At 39.9% G+C, this 18,767-nt stretch overlaps 1 protein-coding gene across 7 annotated transcripts in view; it reads left to right on the forward strand.

Moving 5' to 3' along the window:
* The first annotated feature begins 789 nt into the window (after positions 1 to 789).
* The window catches only part of camk2b2 (calcium/calmodulin-dependent protein kinase (CaM kinase) II beta 2), a 63,619-nt gene continuing 45,641 nt past the window's right edge, over positions 790 to 18,767 (forward strand). For 3 of the 7 annotated variants that reach the window (XM_086301873.1, XM_086301874.1, XM_086301872.1), the window contains exons 1-5: positions 791 to 1,165; positions 9,130 to 9,224; positions 10,656 to 10,715; positions 12,589 to 12,643; positions 13,181 to 13,246. In XM_086301873.1, the coding sequence (XP_086157999.1) occupies positions 1,104 to 1,165; positions 9,130 to 9,224; positions 10,656 to 10,715; positions 12,589 to 12,643; positions 13,181 to 13,246 (338 nt within the window). In that variant the 5' untranslated portion in view covers positions 791 to 1,103. Of the gene's footprint in view, positions 1,166 to 9,129; positions 9,225 to 10,655; positions 10,716 to 12,588; positions 12,644 to 13,180; positions 13,247 to 18,767 lie in introns of all 7 variants that reach the window. The other 4 variants (XM_086301869.1, XM_086301870.1, XM_086301875.1 and 1 more) reach the window with 2 other exon arrangements.

An 18,767-nucleotide genomic window follows, 5' to 3' on the forward strand; every position in this document is an offset into this window, starting at 1 on the left:
GTTGTTTCACTACTACTCTTCCTGTGTATATCAGAGAGCCTTATGTGTTAATCTTACATATTATACAAGCTATGAAGCTCTAGCTTCATTAGCATATTTGACATGAGAATAAAAAAAACAAAACAATTCCTCGCAACCGCTACCATCTCCTCCACCACCACATGATTACGCAGCCAGTCAGTGTTGAATCTAGTCTTTCTTAGCTCAACATTTGTACAGAATTCATGTTACTACCATACTTGATGTGATTTAAATTTGGCAGAAGAGGACAAATATAGAAACATTAGCTGGAAATTGTCTTTCAAGATAGCAATTAAAAATAATTATGCAAATATGGTCGGAATGTATAACAACAGTAAGACTTATGCAACCTTGTAAAAGTTTTCATTTAATTAAAAAAACACCTCTGAAATAAACGGTATGGAGTAGAAAGTGCAATGTTTGGACTTTGAGGCAGAAGCAGAAAGCCATATAACACGGACATACTAATTTCTACTCATAAATGCATCTTTTGCGGGGGGTTCCCCATGCCCCATCTCTGAACACGCCCATAATCCCTTTACAAAATTGTAATAAAATTATTATGTTTATTGATTATTACTTTCTTAGGTTTTGTGATAAACTGAGGGACTCCTCACCGAATCCCAAAAATAGATCCACACTGCGCCCTTACTGAGTTCCAAGTGCAGTAATGTCATTGTATGCTGCAGGCTTCTCTTCGCTTTATGATGTATTAAGTGTAATCAAATTTTGCGCTCCTCCGCACTCTTGGGTCAGCTCACTATCGGCTTTTGATTTTTCTTTTTCTTTCTTTCTTTTCTTTTTTTCTCTCTCTCTCCGGAGAGACACGTCATATAGTGAGCTCACATTACTGTTTCGTGTGGTATTTAAAGAGTGCGTCCTCATTGCTTGGCAGAGCGGAGAGCCCACTGACATCCGAGCCGGGAGCGTGCGTGTGTGTACCGGCCTGCAATTGAAGCACTCCGCCGTCCGGAGGTCTAAGGTGGGCGGAGACTTGAGATCGAGGTCCTCCTGTGTGCAGATAGAGACACACCGTACATTTGTGAGACGGCACCCGCACACCGGTCCGAGGAGGAAACATCATGGCAACGACTACTTGCACACGTTTTACAGATGAATACCAGCTGTACGAGGAGCTTGGCAAGTAAGCCGCTGTTATATTAATTATCCAGAGTCTCCTGCATGCAGCCTGACCCCGTCCTGTAACCGTACAGAGCATGAGGAATCAAGGTCTGCACATCTGCGGTGATGATTGCAGCTCCATCCTTCCAAAACAAACGCACGCTGGTCTGGAGCAACTAAAATTAGCTCTAAACCTAAATCCTCAGTGCAGGGCGTATTTTGTGGACTTTTTGAAATGCATGAGCCAACCAGTGATGGTGTTTAAGATTGTCAGATTCTGTGTGAAGAAATACTTTAAGGGCACCCCCGCCCCAGGCTAATTAGGGACAAAGCGGTCTAATATGAGGGACAGATTGGAATCATCATCAGCTGTCTTTAATCACAGTGGCAGAAAGCTCAACAGAGATGTCAAAGAATAATGCTGCTACTGCCCTTGATCTACTGCAAATCTAATGAGGTGTGTCTTGTGATTAATAAGGAAAAAAGATGAGGGAGTGAGGATGTGTGGCCCTTAATAGGATGCAGACAAATTGAAACTGAAGAGGCTATGGGTGCCCCAGTGGATAGAGGCAAAGTGGACTCAATGTCTCTGTCAGGTTGTGCGTGGGTAGAAAGGATCTCTCTGCAATGTTTGCCTCACAGGAACATTTATTCAATAGCCAGGCACAGTGAGAAAAAAAGCTTATTGTGATTGCTGTGGTTGGTTACAGTATGAGCATTTTATGTTTATTTTAAGTTCAGTTGTTTTTTGGTGATCTTTTGTGTGTGTGTGTGTGTGTGTGTGTGTGTGTGTGTGTGTGTGTGTGTGTGTGTGTGTGTGTGTGCGTGAAGTGATAACTTAAAGACAATAGTCACACCAGCAGCAGCTGCCCTTGCTGATAATAGAGGCTTTATTTTGCTTGTGTTGTCATGTCTGCTGTGTTCCAGGTTTATGAATTTGGTTTTGAATGTGCGATGCAGATGTAAAAACAAGATTTGCTGATGAGTATTCCCTGACTCACACCAAGTGACCTTGGTCACCCAATCAACCCCAACTCTGGTATAAGTAAAGGTACTGCATTGAATACTCAATGACCAGAGAAATATGTATTTAGAGTAAAAGTATTGAATGCAGTCAGTGACATAAGGCTTATTTCTAAGTAGCATATTGGATTAAAGCTAACAATGAATTTGATTTTCAGTGCTAATTATTTTTAGGTGTTTTGCAGTTAAGTACAGTTCTGATGTACTTAAATATTATCCAGCATTTCTTTTGAAGCCTTTAACAACTATAAAATATAACCATGGCTAAAATGTGATTTTGGAGGTTGGATAACCCTAAATTCAGACACAGGCACATTTGAACCCTTGGATATAATGCATTATTATGCTGTAATTAAAACTCACCAATGTTAGGACTATACGGTACAGTCACGAGTCATCCCTTATGTCTTTATATTTAGCTTGAAAGGAGCCAGCCTCGTAAGCACTAGTTCTCTACATATTTTGAAGCTCTTTCAGACTTTTTCTTTTGGACATTGGCTGCTTTTTTACCGAATTTTAGTTCAGTCCTTGTACCTGATCCTTTTCAGAAAAAGATTCTTTTGTTTGTGAAACCACTTGACACTAATACATTATGAATTCAAGTATAAAAAGGCAGACAAGATTAACCAGAGTGTCATCTACATAACAGAAACTTAAACAAAGAACCAATTTTAAATGGAATCTTAGGCACTTTATTGCTAGGAGCCTGTTGCAAAAGCATAGTTCAAGTTTCTTTAGTTGAATCTATGGAAAATATCACAGCAGAGTAAGTAGGTATGGAGTAAGAAAAGTGGCAGGCTTAAAAACACTACCTACAGCAGATGAACAGTGTCTGAAAATCATGTCCTTAAGAAATACAAAAACCAGCAATGACACATCAGACAGCTGTTACAGATTTGCCAGCTGCACGTTCATGATGCTAATCCCCCATTTCTCCACTTCCCAAAAAGTGCTATACTGGATTGAGATCTGGTGACTATGGAGATCATTTGAGTACAGTGAACTCATTGTTATCTTGAAGAAACCAGTTTGAGATGATTTGAACTTTGTGGGGAAGATAAATGAGGCTACAAAAGAGAGAGCATATTTCTGCCATATTGGCTTAAAATTCTTCTCCTCGCGTATGAGGTCTTGAACAATCAGGCTCCATCTTATCCAAATATAGCACATCCCCCAAAGACTGCTGGCTTACACATGGTTCCCAGGGTATTTAAAAGTAGAATGAGAGGCCTTGAGCTTTTAGGCCCTTCTTGTGTGGAACCAGTTCCCAGTTTGGATTTGGGAGACAGTTTTAAAATTAGACCTAAAACTTATTATAACTTATTAAAACTTATTTTTGATCAAATTTATAGTCAGGACTAGATCAGGTGACCCTGAATCCTCCCATACTTATGCATGAATAGGTCTAGGCTGCTGGACGCTTCCCATGATGCATTGAGGGTTTCTTGTTCACTCACTTTCTTCATTCACTGTGTGTTTACACACCACTCTGCATTTAGTCATTAGTTATTATTAATCTCTGCTCTATTAACCACTGTCACCAACCACTGTCACCAATTGTTTGGTCAAAGGGGGTCATCTGATTATTGAGGTTTTCCCTGTATTAGTGTAGGGTCTTTACCTCACATTATCAAGTGCCTTGAGATGACTGCTGCTGTGATTTGGTGGTATATAAATAAAGTTGAATTGAAAAAAGTGGTTCAGTAATACACTAATGCTTTAATAGTGTAAGAAATTTTTTAGCACTAATTAAATATTATTTCAATTTTTTATTTTTACTATAATTAAATTTTTACTTAAATTCATCTGATACATACAGTCTGTGATTCCATGTTTAACTTTAATTGTCAGGCCATTGTGATGCCCCTAATGTATATGCAGTAATTCAAAGAATTCCAAGCCAGTAACATTTACATTACCGTGTTTCTCAATGACTATCAAGTTCTTCTCCTGAAAAGCTGGTTTTGTTCTATGCCAAATGCATCTACTGTGGCCAAACAACCCAACATGAGTGACTATGAATGGCTAATTTTGCATATTTGTAGATTACAAGATGCCAATAATTTTTAGAGCTGCATTTATTGGAAATGGACTTTAGTTTTGGCAAATTAGCAGCTTGCTTCATGTGTAAACAAACTGTAGACTCCAGTATCCAAACACTGTAGAAATTAGCATTATTAATGACCAAAATTGTTAACCCCATGTCAGATTCTTGATTACCACATGGAATTTCCAGGAAGATTGCCATTATGTTATTATTATATGAAGGAATAGACTTACTACTAAAAGTTTTCTATCTGGCTATATGACATCCATTTTTATTATATGACAAAAGGGAAAAGATAGCAGATTAGGTAAGAGACCTTACACTCACATTAATCCAGGTTTTAGACCCAGATCCAGCACTCCAGCTGATTCCCACCTGCCCTGCAGATAACCTGTCATGTTTAAGCTCTGCTGCCTTTCCCACCAACCAGCGGGATGTCAGCAAGTGTCATGCTTAGTCACCCTGTCTCCCCATAATATATTCATGTTGGAGAGCTTGTGAGATGCATGGGCTCTGAGGGGAGTGTGAGTGTTTCATTGCATAACAATACTGAGGTGAGATAAAATTAGCTCTGAGAAATGACAGAGGAGGTTATTTCTGTTGGTCTCTATTGAGTTTGAAGAGCAAATGTGGCCCCCAAAAACTCTAAAATGCACACACTTAGGGTACTTCAAATTGATGGCTTTTCTTTCCTGTTTGATGCCGCTGAAATTACTGGAATTATTCAAGTTGTAAAGGAGACACGACTGTAAATAATAATAGAAACAAACCCAAAGTTATTGTGTATAAATGCTGTAACCACAAGATACACTGTTGTTCCATTTGGGAATATGTCTAGATTCTCAATGGTGTAGATCATGTTTTAGCTTCACTAAAAGGTGTTTTACGTCTAAAACAGTGGGTAGTACGGTTAGTAGCTCTGTGGGTGAGCAGACAACCATATGCTAGATGGTCAGAGAACAGTGGACGGGGTTCGAGTCTAACCTGTGGCCATTTGCACTTTGTCACTCCTTTCCTGTCAATCGTCAGCTTTGCCATCAAATGAAGGCTAATACAATCTTTAAAAACAAAGGGTTAACTTATGAGAAGGTAAAATGTCAAAAACAATGAGAAGTACATTTGCCTTCATTATACATTATTTCCTTAGGGATTAATAAAGTATTCTGCTGAGCCCTTTTGGTCTGTCTGTCTGTCTGTTTGACAGTGCAGTGACAGACAGACAGACAGACAGACAGACAGACAGACAGACAATATAAGAGCCCTTACTTTTTAAGAGTTGTTGAGGCTAGGTTAAGAAGAGAGAGGTGACAATGAATGAGTAGCAGTATGAAGAAATCTGAAGTGGCAGAGATGTGTGTGAGGATGGTGTAAGACATGTATGAGGACAGTGAGTGATCTTTGGAATATGTAGGTAGAAAAGAGCATGGAGAGGTGGAGATATGCACTGGAAAGAAGAGGAATGAAAGTCAATAGAATCAAAAAGGAATACAGGTGACAGGTAACAGTGAAGACGAAGATGTAGAGATAGTGAATGTAGATGGAAAAGAGGACCAAAGAGAATTATGAATGTGGAAGACATCCAGAAGGTAGATGTAACAGAAGAGAATGCAAGGACGAGTGGATGATGGCGGAAAATGATCTGCTGTGCTGACCATTAAAGGGAGTAGCCGAAAGAAGAAGAACACATTTTGAGTGTTGGTGCTGGAGTAGCACCAACACTGAAAAAGAAGCCTATCAATCCTGAACATAATGATATTTCATGCCAGTGTCATTGTAGTAGACCATATTAGAACTTGCCTTAATCAGCCAGGCTATCCTAAGCCTAGGCTTAATTTCCACACTGGATGTTATGTGATCTGATGATAGAATGTGTAAAGTATAAAAAACGGACACGTCTTCTGGGTCTGAAAAGTGAAGCCGGTGTGAAAATGTCATAAATCGCCATTGTTTCCAATGGCCAGCAGGGAAGGAGGCCCCTCTGTTTGCAAAAAGAACCTATGTTATATAGAAGTCTATACGAAAACTGCTTACTATATTTAGGCCCTCACTAAACACTTACCTGATCAGTTTATGTTGTCAGTCACTATAAGTTAAAATATTTTTACAGCACTGTGCTCTTATTGTAATTTATTATGCTCCTGTTTAGCAAATAAAGCAATAAAGGAGAGTATACTTCAGAGAGGGCCTATGTTGTTATCCACAGTAGATACTAAATAATAGTACCGTGTCCCTTGGTTCCGCAGTCAGATCCATTACCTGCTAATTACAGAAAAATCTAAGTAATATAAATTTGAAGCACTTAATTGGGTAAGAGAGGAACTAATCTAGAATAGTTAAGAGAAAACATGAAATATACTCTTGGGGTGGCTGTAGCTCAGGTGGTAGAGGAGATCATCTACTGATCGGAAGGTTGGTGGTTTGATTCTTGGCTTCCCCTAGTCTGCATGCCAAATATCCTTGGGCAAGATACTAACCCCAAATTGCTCTCCGATGCATCCATCGGAGTGCGAATGCGTGTGAATGTTAGCTATAAAGCACTTAAAAAAAATGTGCTTGTGTGAATGGGTGAATGCACAAGTTGTGTAAAGCGCTTTGAGTGCTCAGATGAGTAGAAAAGCGCTTTATATAAGAACCAGTCCATTACTATACTCCCTGTGTGAGGAGATAGTGATGTTTTTAATGATTTGTGGTTGACCATTGACCAGGACACCCAACCGAATGTGATCAAAATATGAGACCTAAATAAAATTTAGGCTTGTGATTTTAATTTATTCTCTTCTCAACATATTCACAATTTGTTTTTGGAAAAGAATAGCCCCTGGTGTTGATGAGGTCCGCCCCGAGTTCCTGAAGGCTCTGGACGTTGTAGGGCTGTCCTGGTTGACACGCCTCTGCAATGTTGCGTGGAGATCAGGGGCAGTACCTGTGGACTGGCAGACCGGGGTGGTGGTCCCCATCTTTAAGAAAGGGGACCGGAGGGTGTGTTCCAACTACAGGGGGATCACACTCCTCAGCCTCCCTGGGAAAGTCTATGCCAGGGTGCTGGAAAGGAGAGTTCGTCCGTTAGTCGAACCTCGGATACAGGAGGAACAATGCGGTTTTCGTCCTGGTCGCGGAACACTGGACCAGCTCTTTATCCTCTCCAGGATACTTGAGGGTGCATGGGAGTTTGCCCAACCAGTCTACATGTGTTTTGTGGACTTGGAGAAGGCATTCGACCGTGTCCCTCGGGGTGTCCTGTGGGAGGTGTTGCGGGAATATGGGGTGTCTGGCCCATTGCTACGGGCCATTCGGTCCCTATACAACCGTTGCAAGAGCTTGGTTCGCATTGCCGGCAATAAGTTGGACTCGTTCCCGGTGGGTGATGGGCTCCGCCAGGGCTGCCCTTTGTCTCCGGTTCTGTTCATAATTTTTATGGACAGGATTTCTAGGCGCAGCCAAGTGGCGGAGGGCTTTCGCTTTGGTGGCCTCAGAATCTCATCTCTGATTTTTGCAGATGATGTGGTTCTGTTGGCTTCATCGGGTGAGGGCCTCCAGCTCGCACTGGAACGGTTCGCAGCCGAGTGTGAAGCAGCGGGAATGAGGATCAGCACCTCCAAATCTGAGGCCATGGTTCTCAGCCGGAAAAGGGTGGAGTGCCCACTCCGGGTCGGGGATGAGTTCCTGCCCCAAGTGGAGGAGTTCAAGTATCTCGGGGTCTTGTTCGCGAGTGATGGGAGAAGGGAGCCGGAGATCGACAGACGGATTGGGGCTGCAGCTGCAGTAATGCGGACGCTGCACCGGTCCGTCGTGGTGAAGAGGGAGCTGAGTGTAAAAGCGAAGCTCTCAATTTACCGGTCGATCTACGTCCCTACCCTCACCTATGGCCACGAGCTGTGGGTAGTGACCGAAAGAACGAGATCGCGGATACAAGTGGCAGAAATGAGCTTCCTCCGAAGGGTGGCTGGCCTCTCCCTTAGAGATAGGGTGAGAAGTTCGGCCATCCGGGAGGGGCTCAGAGTAGAGCAGCTGCTGCTCCACATCGAAAGGAGCCAGCTGAGGTGGTTCGGGCATCTGACAAGGATGCCCCCTGGGCGCCTCTTGGGTGAGGTGTTCCAGGCATGTCCCACCGGGAGGAGGCCCCGGGGCAGACCCAGGACACGCTGGAGAGATTATATCTCTCGGCTGGCCTGGGAACGCCTTGGTATTCCCCCGGATAAGCTGGAGGAGGTGGCTGGGGAGAGGGAGGTCTGGGCCTCTTTGCTTAGGCTGCTGCCCCCGCGACCTGGCCCCGGATAAAGCGGATGAAGATGGATGGATGGATGGATGGAATAGATAAACAAATAGAGCTGCAACAAAGGCTACATTGTATAGGGTTTGATTGTATAACTAATTTCACTCTATCTAATAGATACATTTCTTGGATTAAAAAAGTGCTTAAACTAATCTGACATCAAATTAAAATTAGTAATTAAAAGTGAGTTACTACTGCAGGAAAAGGCATCTTTGCACTGTTTCTCTTGGACACAACGTTTATGTCTTAAATAATGCTTTTATGTGGCTGTGGTTGGATTTAGGAATAGGTTAGGTAATAGTGCTCACTGAGATACATGGTTATGTCGGAAATGATGGGTGGTTTGTATGCTTGCCTAACAGCAAGAATGTCCAGGATTCAAATCTACCATCTGAGGCCTTTCTGTAAGTTTGCACGTCCTTCCTGTGTCTGCATGGCATCAGGTTAACACAGCTGTGATTGATTTTCTACCTTTCTGCTTCAGTACCTAAAACCTTTGGATAATACTCTGTATTAGATTAGACAGAAAAGAGTCCAGAATGACAGTGAGGTCAGCTGGACAGCTATGATGTCCCTATTGATGCTGACCAAGCTTATACAGCAGCCTCTCACCCCCTGTTTCCTGTCTTTTTTTTTTCCCCAGGGGGGCCTTTTCAGTGGTGCGTCGCTGTGTCAAACTTTGTACAGGCCAAGAGTATGCAGCCAAAATCATCAATACCAAAAAGCTCTCGGCCAGAGGTGAGAGTGAAAAACAAAGCAATCAAATACTCTCTGCATTTTCAGGAATTTGAAGAAGCAGAGACATCATGTCATCATCATGTGTATGTCCCAGATTTGAAAGGCTCACATTAGCATATTTTAGCGCTTGTTTGATTCCAGAGTGTGAAGCCTTCACGTCTGTTTCTCGGAGAGAGGCAGATGATAGGCTCAGTCATAATCCACAGCACGAGAACTAATCTGTGCTTTGAAAATCATTTCCCCAAAAAATACTTACAAGGAGAGTCCAACTATGAGACAGCTGCATTATGTTTTTGTTTTTTTTACTTTTCCCAACATAACACTGACAAAAAAGGAAAGACAATACAAAACACCTCTGAAAGCAGCTAAAAATACAGTGGTGTTATTGCTGTTCAGAAATTAGCTCATCGGTGGGACTGTGGGAGTGTCAGCCTCACACAACCTTTATTAAAAATACAACCAGTTCTGTCTCAGGTTCAGGAATGTTTCCGCTGAAATTGTTTGTTCCTCTGTGTGCAGAACTGATACAGATGCTTGTGTCTGAACTGTAGGGCAACACTAGCTGCCTACAGCACAGAGACTTACTTGGATCTCTTACACTAACCTCCAAGCAAAACATTCAGTTGAACCAAAGCTCTTCTTGTTTCCTTCTCTACTTTCCTTGGTTACTTTTTTCACCTTTTGGTCATTTCCTTACCTGTATTTTTTCTCCTCTATTTTATCCCTTGTTATGCCTGTCTTGGTTTTTTCTTGTCTACCTATTTTTATTTTCTATTCTTTCTGCAGTGTCATTCCTGATATGTTTCTCCTGTAGTCTCTTTCCTCTGATGTTGTTTTTCTGCTTTTGCTGCTGGTTCTTCCTTCTTTTCTGTCTACTTCTCTCTTCACCATTCCTCTTCCTTTCCCTTTTTCCTCTTTTCTTTCTTCCCTTGTATCTTCTGTCTTTTCTGTCCCTGTTTTTTCCTCTCCTTTGCACTGATGTTTTCTTCACTTCTATAATTGTTTAACTCGACTTTTCTCTCTTGTTTCCCCTTCTATCACTTCTCTTGTTTTACTTCTTGCTTTTTCTTGTCATATCACATCCTCTCCAGTTGTTTTTGGTATCGTTTTCTTTTTCTGCCTTGTTTTTTGTCCTCTCCTTTCCTATTTTCTCCCTGTTTTCTTTTTGTTTTTCATTCCATGTTTCCTCTCTTCTCATTTTTCCCCTCCTTTTCTTTCTTGTGTGCTTACTTTCTTGTTTTCGCACCCCATTCTGTTCCCCATTCTTCATTTCTCAACGCGTTTTATTTACTTTATTTTCTTGTTTCATTTACTGTCATATCATCCCCCTTTTTCTCCTGTTTCTTCTCCTTGCCATTCGTTTTGACCACAGTGGCGTTTTCTTGCTTTGCTTGTTTTGTCGCAAACTAACATAGCATTACTTCCTTGTAGACCATCAGAAACTGGAGCGGGAAGCCAGGATCTGCAGATTGCTAAAGCATCCCAACATTGGTGAGACTTTTTTTCAGATTTCTGTTTATTACATTTTTAAAGATAACTCATCCAAGTGACTTCTTTAGTCTCAGCTGACTGCACGTTCCCCCAACCTTATAAACAGTACAATAACGGAAACCACCCCGGTGAATGAACAATGGGCTGTGAGGTCAGTTCCTTGATTATTAATATGCAAATTCTAATGAGAACTTAAGGTTGGGGAAACCTGCAGTCAGCTGAGACTGAAGAAGTCACTTGGATGAGTGACGAAACATTTCTCCCATTGAAAACACAGGTGTCTGAGGTGGAGTTGGGGAGGAGGTGGGTTGCACGAACGAAAGTCTGAAAGGAGGATAGACGAAGAGCACAGATTCAAATCATGCGAAGCGGAGGCTGATTGGCTCATAGAAGGCAGATGAGAAAATAATTGGGCAAGAGTGAGAGTCTGAATAATACAAAGACAGGAGAGTATGTAAAATGCACGGAATTGAGCATAAGTAGTTTGTAGACAGCAGGCAAGAATATTATTGGACAGAGTAATGATATCAGAATTGAGTTTAACAGTGTGGGGAAATGAGATAAGAGATTACAGATCTTCCTCACTGAATTTACGCATAAGCTTCATTGGAACTGAGCAATACTTATGAATTTAGTTTTGCTTTTCTTATTTCTATTGTACAGCTGTCTATTTTGTATATGTATCTGACAACATCATGTTAGTGGGCGTGATGAGGCTTAATCAGAATGTGTTAATGTAAGCCCTTTGCATTAGCAATCTTACTGAGTTAGCTAAACTATTGAATTATATATACAGTCATACTAAGTTGTTCTTTGTTAATATTAATTGTTTAACATCTGTGACCCTGAGTGAAGTGAGTTGTGGGGTTGATGACTATCATCAGAAAAATCAGAAGAGTGCACAATGATCCTCTTAACAATGCACAAAGAAAGACGTGCAATGTGAACTTCAAAGTCTTTGCACTGAAGTTTTGCAAGACAAACAGTAATGCTGTGTATGTTTCTAAAAATTAAAAAAACAAACAAACCATACAGGGAAATGCTGACATAAAATGGGGCATTTTTAACTCATTAAGTTATATTAAACTAATTCTTTTGTTAGAGGTGAACTAAAAATATTTCAACTCTCTTTAATGTATTTCAGATTTTTATTTAGACTATTTAAACACTGAAAATATTTCACTTTTAAATCTGTCAGCTTAAGATTTTTATTGATAAGCCATCATAAATGGGAAATAGGCTTTAGTGAATTGCTTAATGGAGAAATTGTCAATAATGAATGCATGAAAGGCCCCAATGTTTAACTTTTTATATTTAAAATGTAACTTCACAAACTTCTGGTTGGGATCTCATTTCTATACACTGGCTATACAGACATTAATTGTGATAAAAAAAATAAAGCAGGGTGTGCTTTAGGGTGTGGTTGCCTTGTGATGGACAAGATGCTGCCATATGGCTTTAACACTATGCAAGAGAAATGATACATCATTTGAAAGATAAACCTATAACACTCCAAAAGACACTCTAAATCTGCATCTCATTTTATATTGGCCTAAATTAACAGCCTAATTCATATCAGTGAATAAGCAATGTCCTTTGCTACCCAGAGTAGCACTAGTGTTGACTGATCAGCTGATCAGCTGTTTAGCAATATGAAATATCAGTTCTTGTGGAAAAATATTCGTCAGTTAAAAAAATAGAAATAGAAAAAGCTAAAGCAATATCTATTGTTTGTTCTTACCAGTATGTCTTAAATATATGGGCTCATTTGGTCTATAATAGTGCCGAAAGGCCTTAATAAATGTGCTTTATAGCAGCCTGAATAAAAAAATGTCCTAAAACAGACCTAATTAGTCTGATATCCCTCTTGCAGTTCGTCTTCATGACAGTATCTCTGAGGAAGGCTTCCACTATCTCCTCTTTGACCTGTGAGTTGCTTCCTTTCTTTTTTACTTCTCCTGTTTTTCTCCTTCCATCCTCTACTTCTTTTTTCCCTTCTCCCCTCCCTTGTCCTCTGCCTCCTCTTTCCTCTCCAATGGTGCTTCATTTTCCACTCCCTTCCTTCAGTCCTTATGGCATCTGTCTCCTCAGTGATGCCACTGCTTTACATGATTTCTTTCTTTATACCTGCATCTCTTCATTCCTTCTTCTCTTCTTCTTTTTTCTCTTCTGTCTCCATCCCCCTTCTTGGTTCCAAGGCAGTTCCCCCATTGCATAACAGCACCCCCACCCCCTTCCTTGCGGCTCCCGCTTTAGTGCACACACAGATAGATCTACACTCCCCCGCACTGGAGCCAGTCTCCATGGCAACACAGTCAGAGTGAATCCTGCAACCGGGGTTTCCCCCTAATGAGGACATCCCCCTCCTGCATGTGTGTGTGTGTGTGTATACATTTGTGCTGTCTGAGTAAAGAATAAAAATTTATATAATTTGCCATTTTAACCTCCATCTTTCTATTTCTCAGAGTGACAGGAGGGGAGCTGTTTGAGGATATTGTGGCTCGAGAATACTACAGTGAAGCAGATGCAAGGTAAACCCCTGGTGAATATTATCTTTGACCCCTTTTTCTTCATCTTTTCTTCATCCTCTGCCTATGTCAGTCCTCCAGCCTCTGCAGTCCTCCAGCAGCAACTTGGAGAGTTGTGTTCCTCTCATTAGCACGCAGATAATTTTGACACATTGTTTTTTCTTTTTTTCTTTTTTTTTGGCAGAACAGGCTGTGGCTCTGACGGATTATACCTCTGCGCAATTTTCTGTGCACTGAATTGCAAATTGAGGGCGAGGAGCTTTCTCCAGAGTCCAAATTTACAGACAGATTGAAACATACAAGAAAACTGTACAGAAGGCACACATGCCCATGCCATAACCCCCTTAGGAGGCAGACTTAAATCAATTTGACTGCGGAGGCGGTTTGTGAAGGCGTGAGAGAGAAGAGAAGAAGGGGACAGAAATGTTAAAGGGAGGATGGGAAGAGGTAGAATGAGAGATGCAGTAAACTGATTTTTTAAGCTATTTATTATTTTCCATAAACAGATTTATCCCTCAATCCTCGTCCTAACTCTGGCTTATTCATCTGTTATCCAATTCAGGACAATGAGTGATCTTTTTCACATTCGGTTTGGACTGTTATACTTCCAACATAAAATATGAAGTATTAATCAACTATAGCGTGAGAGCCATCAAGTTTTCAAGTGAAGCAGGGTTTGTTTTGTGTCTATGCAGCAACAGTAAAACTGGAGTTTTGTATTATGTTGCCAAAAGCATTATATAAATGTTTTATCTGTGGTAATTCCTCAAATTGTAATTTAGGTAAAGTAATAAAGTACAATATAATCATCAATCAAATCATGATGTTTATGCTGTCAGAAAATAAATTACCATACCTTATTGTCAATTTATTTTATATTTAAACAGTGCCAAATCACAACAACAGTCACTTCAAGGGGCTTTATATTGTAAAGTAGACCCTACAATAATACAGAGAAGAACCCAACAATCATATCACCCCCTATGAGCAAGCACTTTGGCAACAATGGGAAGGAAAAAAACCCTTTTAACAGGAAGAAACCTCCAGCAGGGAGGGGTGGCCATCTGCCATCTGGGTGAGAGAATTGAAGACAGGACAAAAGACATGCTGTGAAAGAGAGCCAGGGATTAATAACAAGAATGAGTCAATGCAGAGAAGTCTATTAACACATAGTGAGTGAGAAAGGTGACTGTATCTTTAGAGTTGCCTTACCTTTAAGTTCTGTTATGGAAATCTTTGCAATCTTTGCAAAGGGGGTCAAATACAGGTAATGGTAGAGAGTGTGATGAGGAGGTGCTTGATATAGAACAGAAATGAAGGACAGACAGTATTAAATTTGAAAGAGATCGGAAACTGCAAGGTGGTAGCAGGGTAGAATGTAACAGGAGGGCTTTCGGTAATCAGTAGGATGGCTTTGGAGAGTAAGAAGAGGAAGTGGGTGAAGGCAGAGGCAAGGATTAAATGGTGGAAGTTGGAGAAAGCAGAATGTTGCTCAGAGTTCAGGGAAGAGTTATGAAAAGCTCTGGGTGGTAAGAGAGAGTTATCAGATAGTACTGAGGCATTTGGTTTAGCCTTTTGACAAACTAAAGAGGACAAGGACACTTGGTGGTGGAATAAGGAAGTACAGGAAGTACAGGAAAGTATTCAAAGGCAGAGGATAGCAAAGAGTAAAAAGTAAGTCAGGGAGATGACGAAAGTAAACAGGAGTACTGGAAGGCTGGGGTACATCAAAGAAAGAGCCTGCAAAGGAAAAGGCTTTTAGTGAATTGTTGTATGTGAGATAGACACAAGGGAAAGAGAAAATTACTTTTGCTGATTGGCTAAGCAGAAAGATTTAGCTGCAAGTGATGCACAGCAGGTTAAGGTGATTAAGGAGAGAAACGGAAATGTGCTAGTGATAAACAGTGATAAACCTGTTGAGTTATGGAGATGTATATAGAAGAGTACAGTGGACTGTTTGGCCAGTTTTTTTTAAACACAGTTTTAAAGAATGAGAGGATGACTGAGGAATGGTAATAAAGTATACTGGCTCCAGATTTCCAGAACAACAGTAATGTGCAGAGGTATAGTAAGTACAGGGGGATAGAGTTGATTTGCCTCACCATGCAGCTATGGGAAAAAGTTGTGGAAGCTAGGTTAAGAAGAGACGTGATGAGTAGTGATTGTTTGGATACTTTTACCATTTTGTCTTATTGTAGCTGCTAGTGGTTCAATAAACACAGCAAAGAGAGGTGGCGAGAGAGGACATCTTTACCTGTCCCATTGTGTAGAATGAAGTTTTGTGAACTCAATTAATTGGTGGTGGCTGCGGTCTTTAGTGAAGTGTAAAGTGTCTTTATTCAGTCATTTAATTAATTTTCTCCAAGTGTTGGAAACAGTAATTTCTACTTAACTCTATCAAATGCTTTTTCTCTGTCTAATAATAAAATTATGGTGTTTATTGTTGTTTGAAAGCTGTATTGAATTGAAAAGTTTTTGGGAATTAGTGGATGAATATCTACTTTTGGTAAAACCTTTCAGATCAAGATGAATAAGAAATTGTATGATTTTATCTAGTTCATTTTAATAACCTAACCATATTAATAAGAGATAGTGGTTGATAGTTCTCTGGATCAAGGATCTTTTGCTTCAAGAGTAATGTCATCAGGTGTTGTATTCATACTTTGGAGGACTCTTTGAAATCATTCTTATAAATAATAGAGTTAAATTGTCTAAAATGTCTTTCAAAGTGACTGGAGAAACCTTCAGTTACAGGCATTTTATTATTGGGCATTTGATTGAGTATATTAGAGATAGGGTTTTTATCTAGTGTGTTCATTTGATCTTGTGGGAGGTTTAAGGATGTCGAGCAATTTAATGATGTATTCAATATTCAGATCATAATCTGAGGTTTATAATTACAAAACAAATCCTGAAAACATTAGTTATATCTATAGAGCTGTAAAAAAAACACCTGATAAGTCCCAGGTAACTGTAATTATTGCTTTAACTGTGTTTTGTTTAACTAGATGTGGGATTTTACAAGGTATTCACTTGAATTATTAATACACTGGACTTTGTTGAATTGAAGTCATTGAGAGAAACTGTTGGTGTGTGTGTGTTTTCTTTCTGTTTTTGTTTACTAGATCATTTAGTTCTGAAGTGAAAAGTTATTATTAATCTCAGGCTCTCATCCACAGCATCTCTTTTGTCCTGTCTCCCTCCCATCAAACCCAAACAGTTGTGGCAGATAGTTACCCGTCTGTGAGCCTGGTCCTCCCGAAGGTTTCTTCCTGTTAAAAGGGAGTTTTGCCATTCCACTGTCACCAAGTGCTTGCTCACAGAGGGGTTGTCTGATTTTTCGGATTTTCTCTTTATTATTGTAGACTTGTTGTTTTACAACATAAAGCACATTGAGGCAATTGTTTTTTGGCACTATAAAAATAAAACTGAGTTAAATTGAAAAAATCTTCAAACTCTAAGGACAAAAAAAACTGCTCTGGGTCCTAACTCTGGAATTACACTAAATGTGACCAAATTTCAAAAAAGAAAGGTCATTATATATCCAAATGGTCCAGTTTAAAACTTCATTGACATTGTAATCTTCAACAAGAACACTTTGCTTGCCATTATTGAAAACAATAAGTCACAAACAGAATAATAAATTGTAATCAGTTTGAACAGATATGACATTGGTAATACTACTCTTTGGTGCTTCCCAAATAAAGCTCATCAATGACTTCCCAATATACTGTACCATAACTGCAACTTGACTGGATGGAAGATGCATACAACCACAAACCACTTATACATACTAATCACTAAACAGTATGTTAAACAATATGTTTAATGAAACAGAACTCACAGACAGTCAGTGGTGCTAAATATGGGGAAACATGTTGTCAGCTGAGACTGAACAAATCACTTGTCAGAGTAATGACATGTTTCTTCCAGTTGAAATGCATCATCCAGATGCACACAATCGGCTTTCTTGGATTTCTTTACCTGGCTGATTAAGGATGCATCAAGACATTTTCTGTCTTTTTATTAAAATATATATATATATATATATATATATATATATATATATATATATATATATATATATATATAATATCACAGATTTGGATCACAGCCTTTATTTCTGTTTAATGAGTAATATTAGAAAGTTGCAGAAAGATCCATCCACACACCTGCAGAAAGGAGCTACATGAACTTGCCTCTAATGAACAAATGCTATACTAATGCTTTGCCAGTTTGAAAAGTCTCTCAACCAATTAAAGGAGATCTGAAGATCAAAAGATATTTAAAAAAAGATAGGAATTTGTGTTAAACTATAAGGAAAGTTATTCCTCTAATTTTAACCTTTACTTTCCCTGTTATTCTCTGTTCTTTCCTTCAGCTGTCTTCAATCTCCCCTGTTCTCTTTGCATAAATTATGTGTGTGTCTGTGTGTGTGTGGCACTCTGTGTGTTCATGTGTGGGTGTGTGACTAGCAGGTCTTGATTTCTGTCCAACAGTATCTCACTAATGGTTTCCTCTCTGTACTCCATCTGTACGCAGAATCACTCAGTCTCTCCCTTCTTTCTCTACCCTGTTCATGTCTCACTCACTCTAGATGACCAAAAAACAGATTTCCTGTTACTTAACCTCTTCTGGTGTCCAACCATATGGATTCATTTGGTTTTATGTGTCAGCTTTTCACATACTGTAGTTGTTACTTGAATTTCTGTCCACCACAAATGAGTGTGTAAAATAATTCCACAGAAAACTGATAATGAGTCCTCTGGATCAGTGGTCTCCAACTTTTTTTGTGACACTGACCGGCTTATGTCCAACAATATTTTCACGGACCAACCTTTAAGGTGTCGTGGATAAATACAACAAAGTAAAACCAGTACCGGTACCAAAAATAAGAAGATTTATTCATAACACACGGGAAAAGACCCAGGGTAACCGAGTTAATGATAAAAATGATTTAAAAATAATGATAAAAACCCTGAAAACCATAAATTTCACACCCAAGCCTCAACTCTTGTGGCCCGGTACCAAACGACTCACAGACCAGTCCGTGGCCTGGGGGTCCATCCCCAGAGGTTGAATCCTAATGACTCTGTCACTGTCTTGTATATTTTTTTCCTCCAGCACTATCGTCAGGTCTGCATTTTAATTTTTCTTTGTTAGTCTGCACCATGGGTAAAGACTCGCAGAACTGGCATATTTTTTTTATCTCCCTCACAGGAAGAAACTAGCAATGATACAAGAACCACTAATATAATTCTTGGCGAGTCAAAATGGGTGGGTATCCCATTAAAATGATCTCAACTTTGAAGCGATGTGTCACGTTGGCTGTGTAGAAGGCAGGTTAGGACCCAAATGCAGGACTTCAAAAGAACAATGCAAAACTCAAAACAGCTTTATTGCTGAGCAAAAGACAATAAAATACATTATACAAAATAAATCTGACCAAGCAGAAAACAGGAACTCATGAGATAGGCATAAACGAGGGAACATGGACAACATGGAGCGTACAGCAAGATAAACA

This window comes from Aulonocara sp. 'chitande type north' Nkhata Bay, linkage group LG7, assembly GCF_057382095.1.
Source record: "Aulonocara sp. 'chitande type north' Nkhata Bay isolate Kocher_YH1m ecotype deep benthic linkage group LG7, A_spYH_male_GT1.1, whole genome shotgun sequence".
NCBI lineage: Eukaryota > Metazoa > Chordata > Actinopteri > Cichliformes > Cichlidae > Aulonocara > Aulonocara sp. 'chitande type north' Nkhata Bay.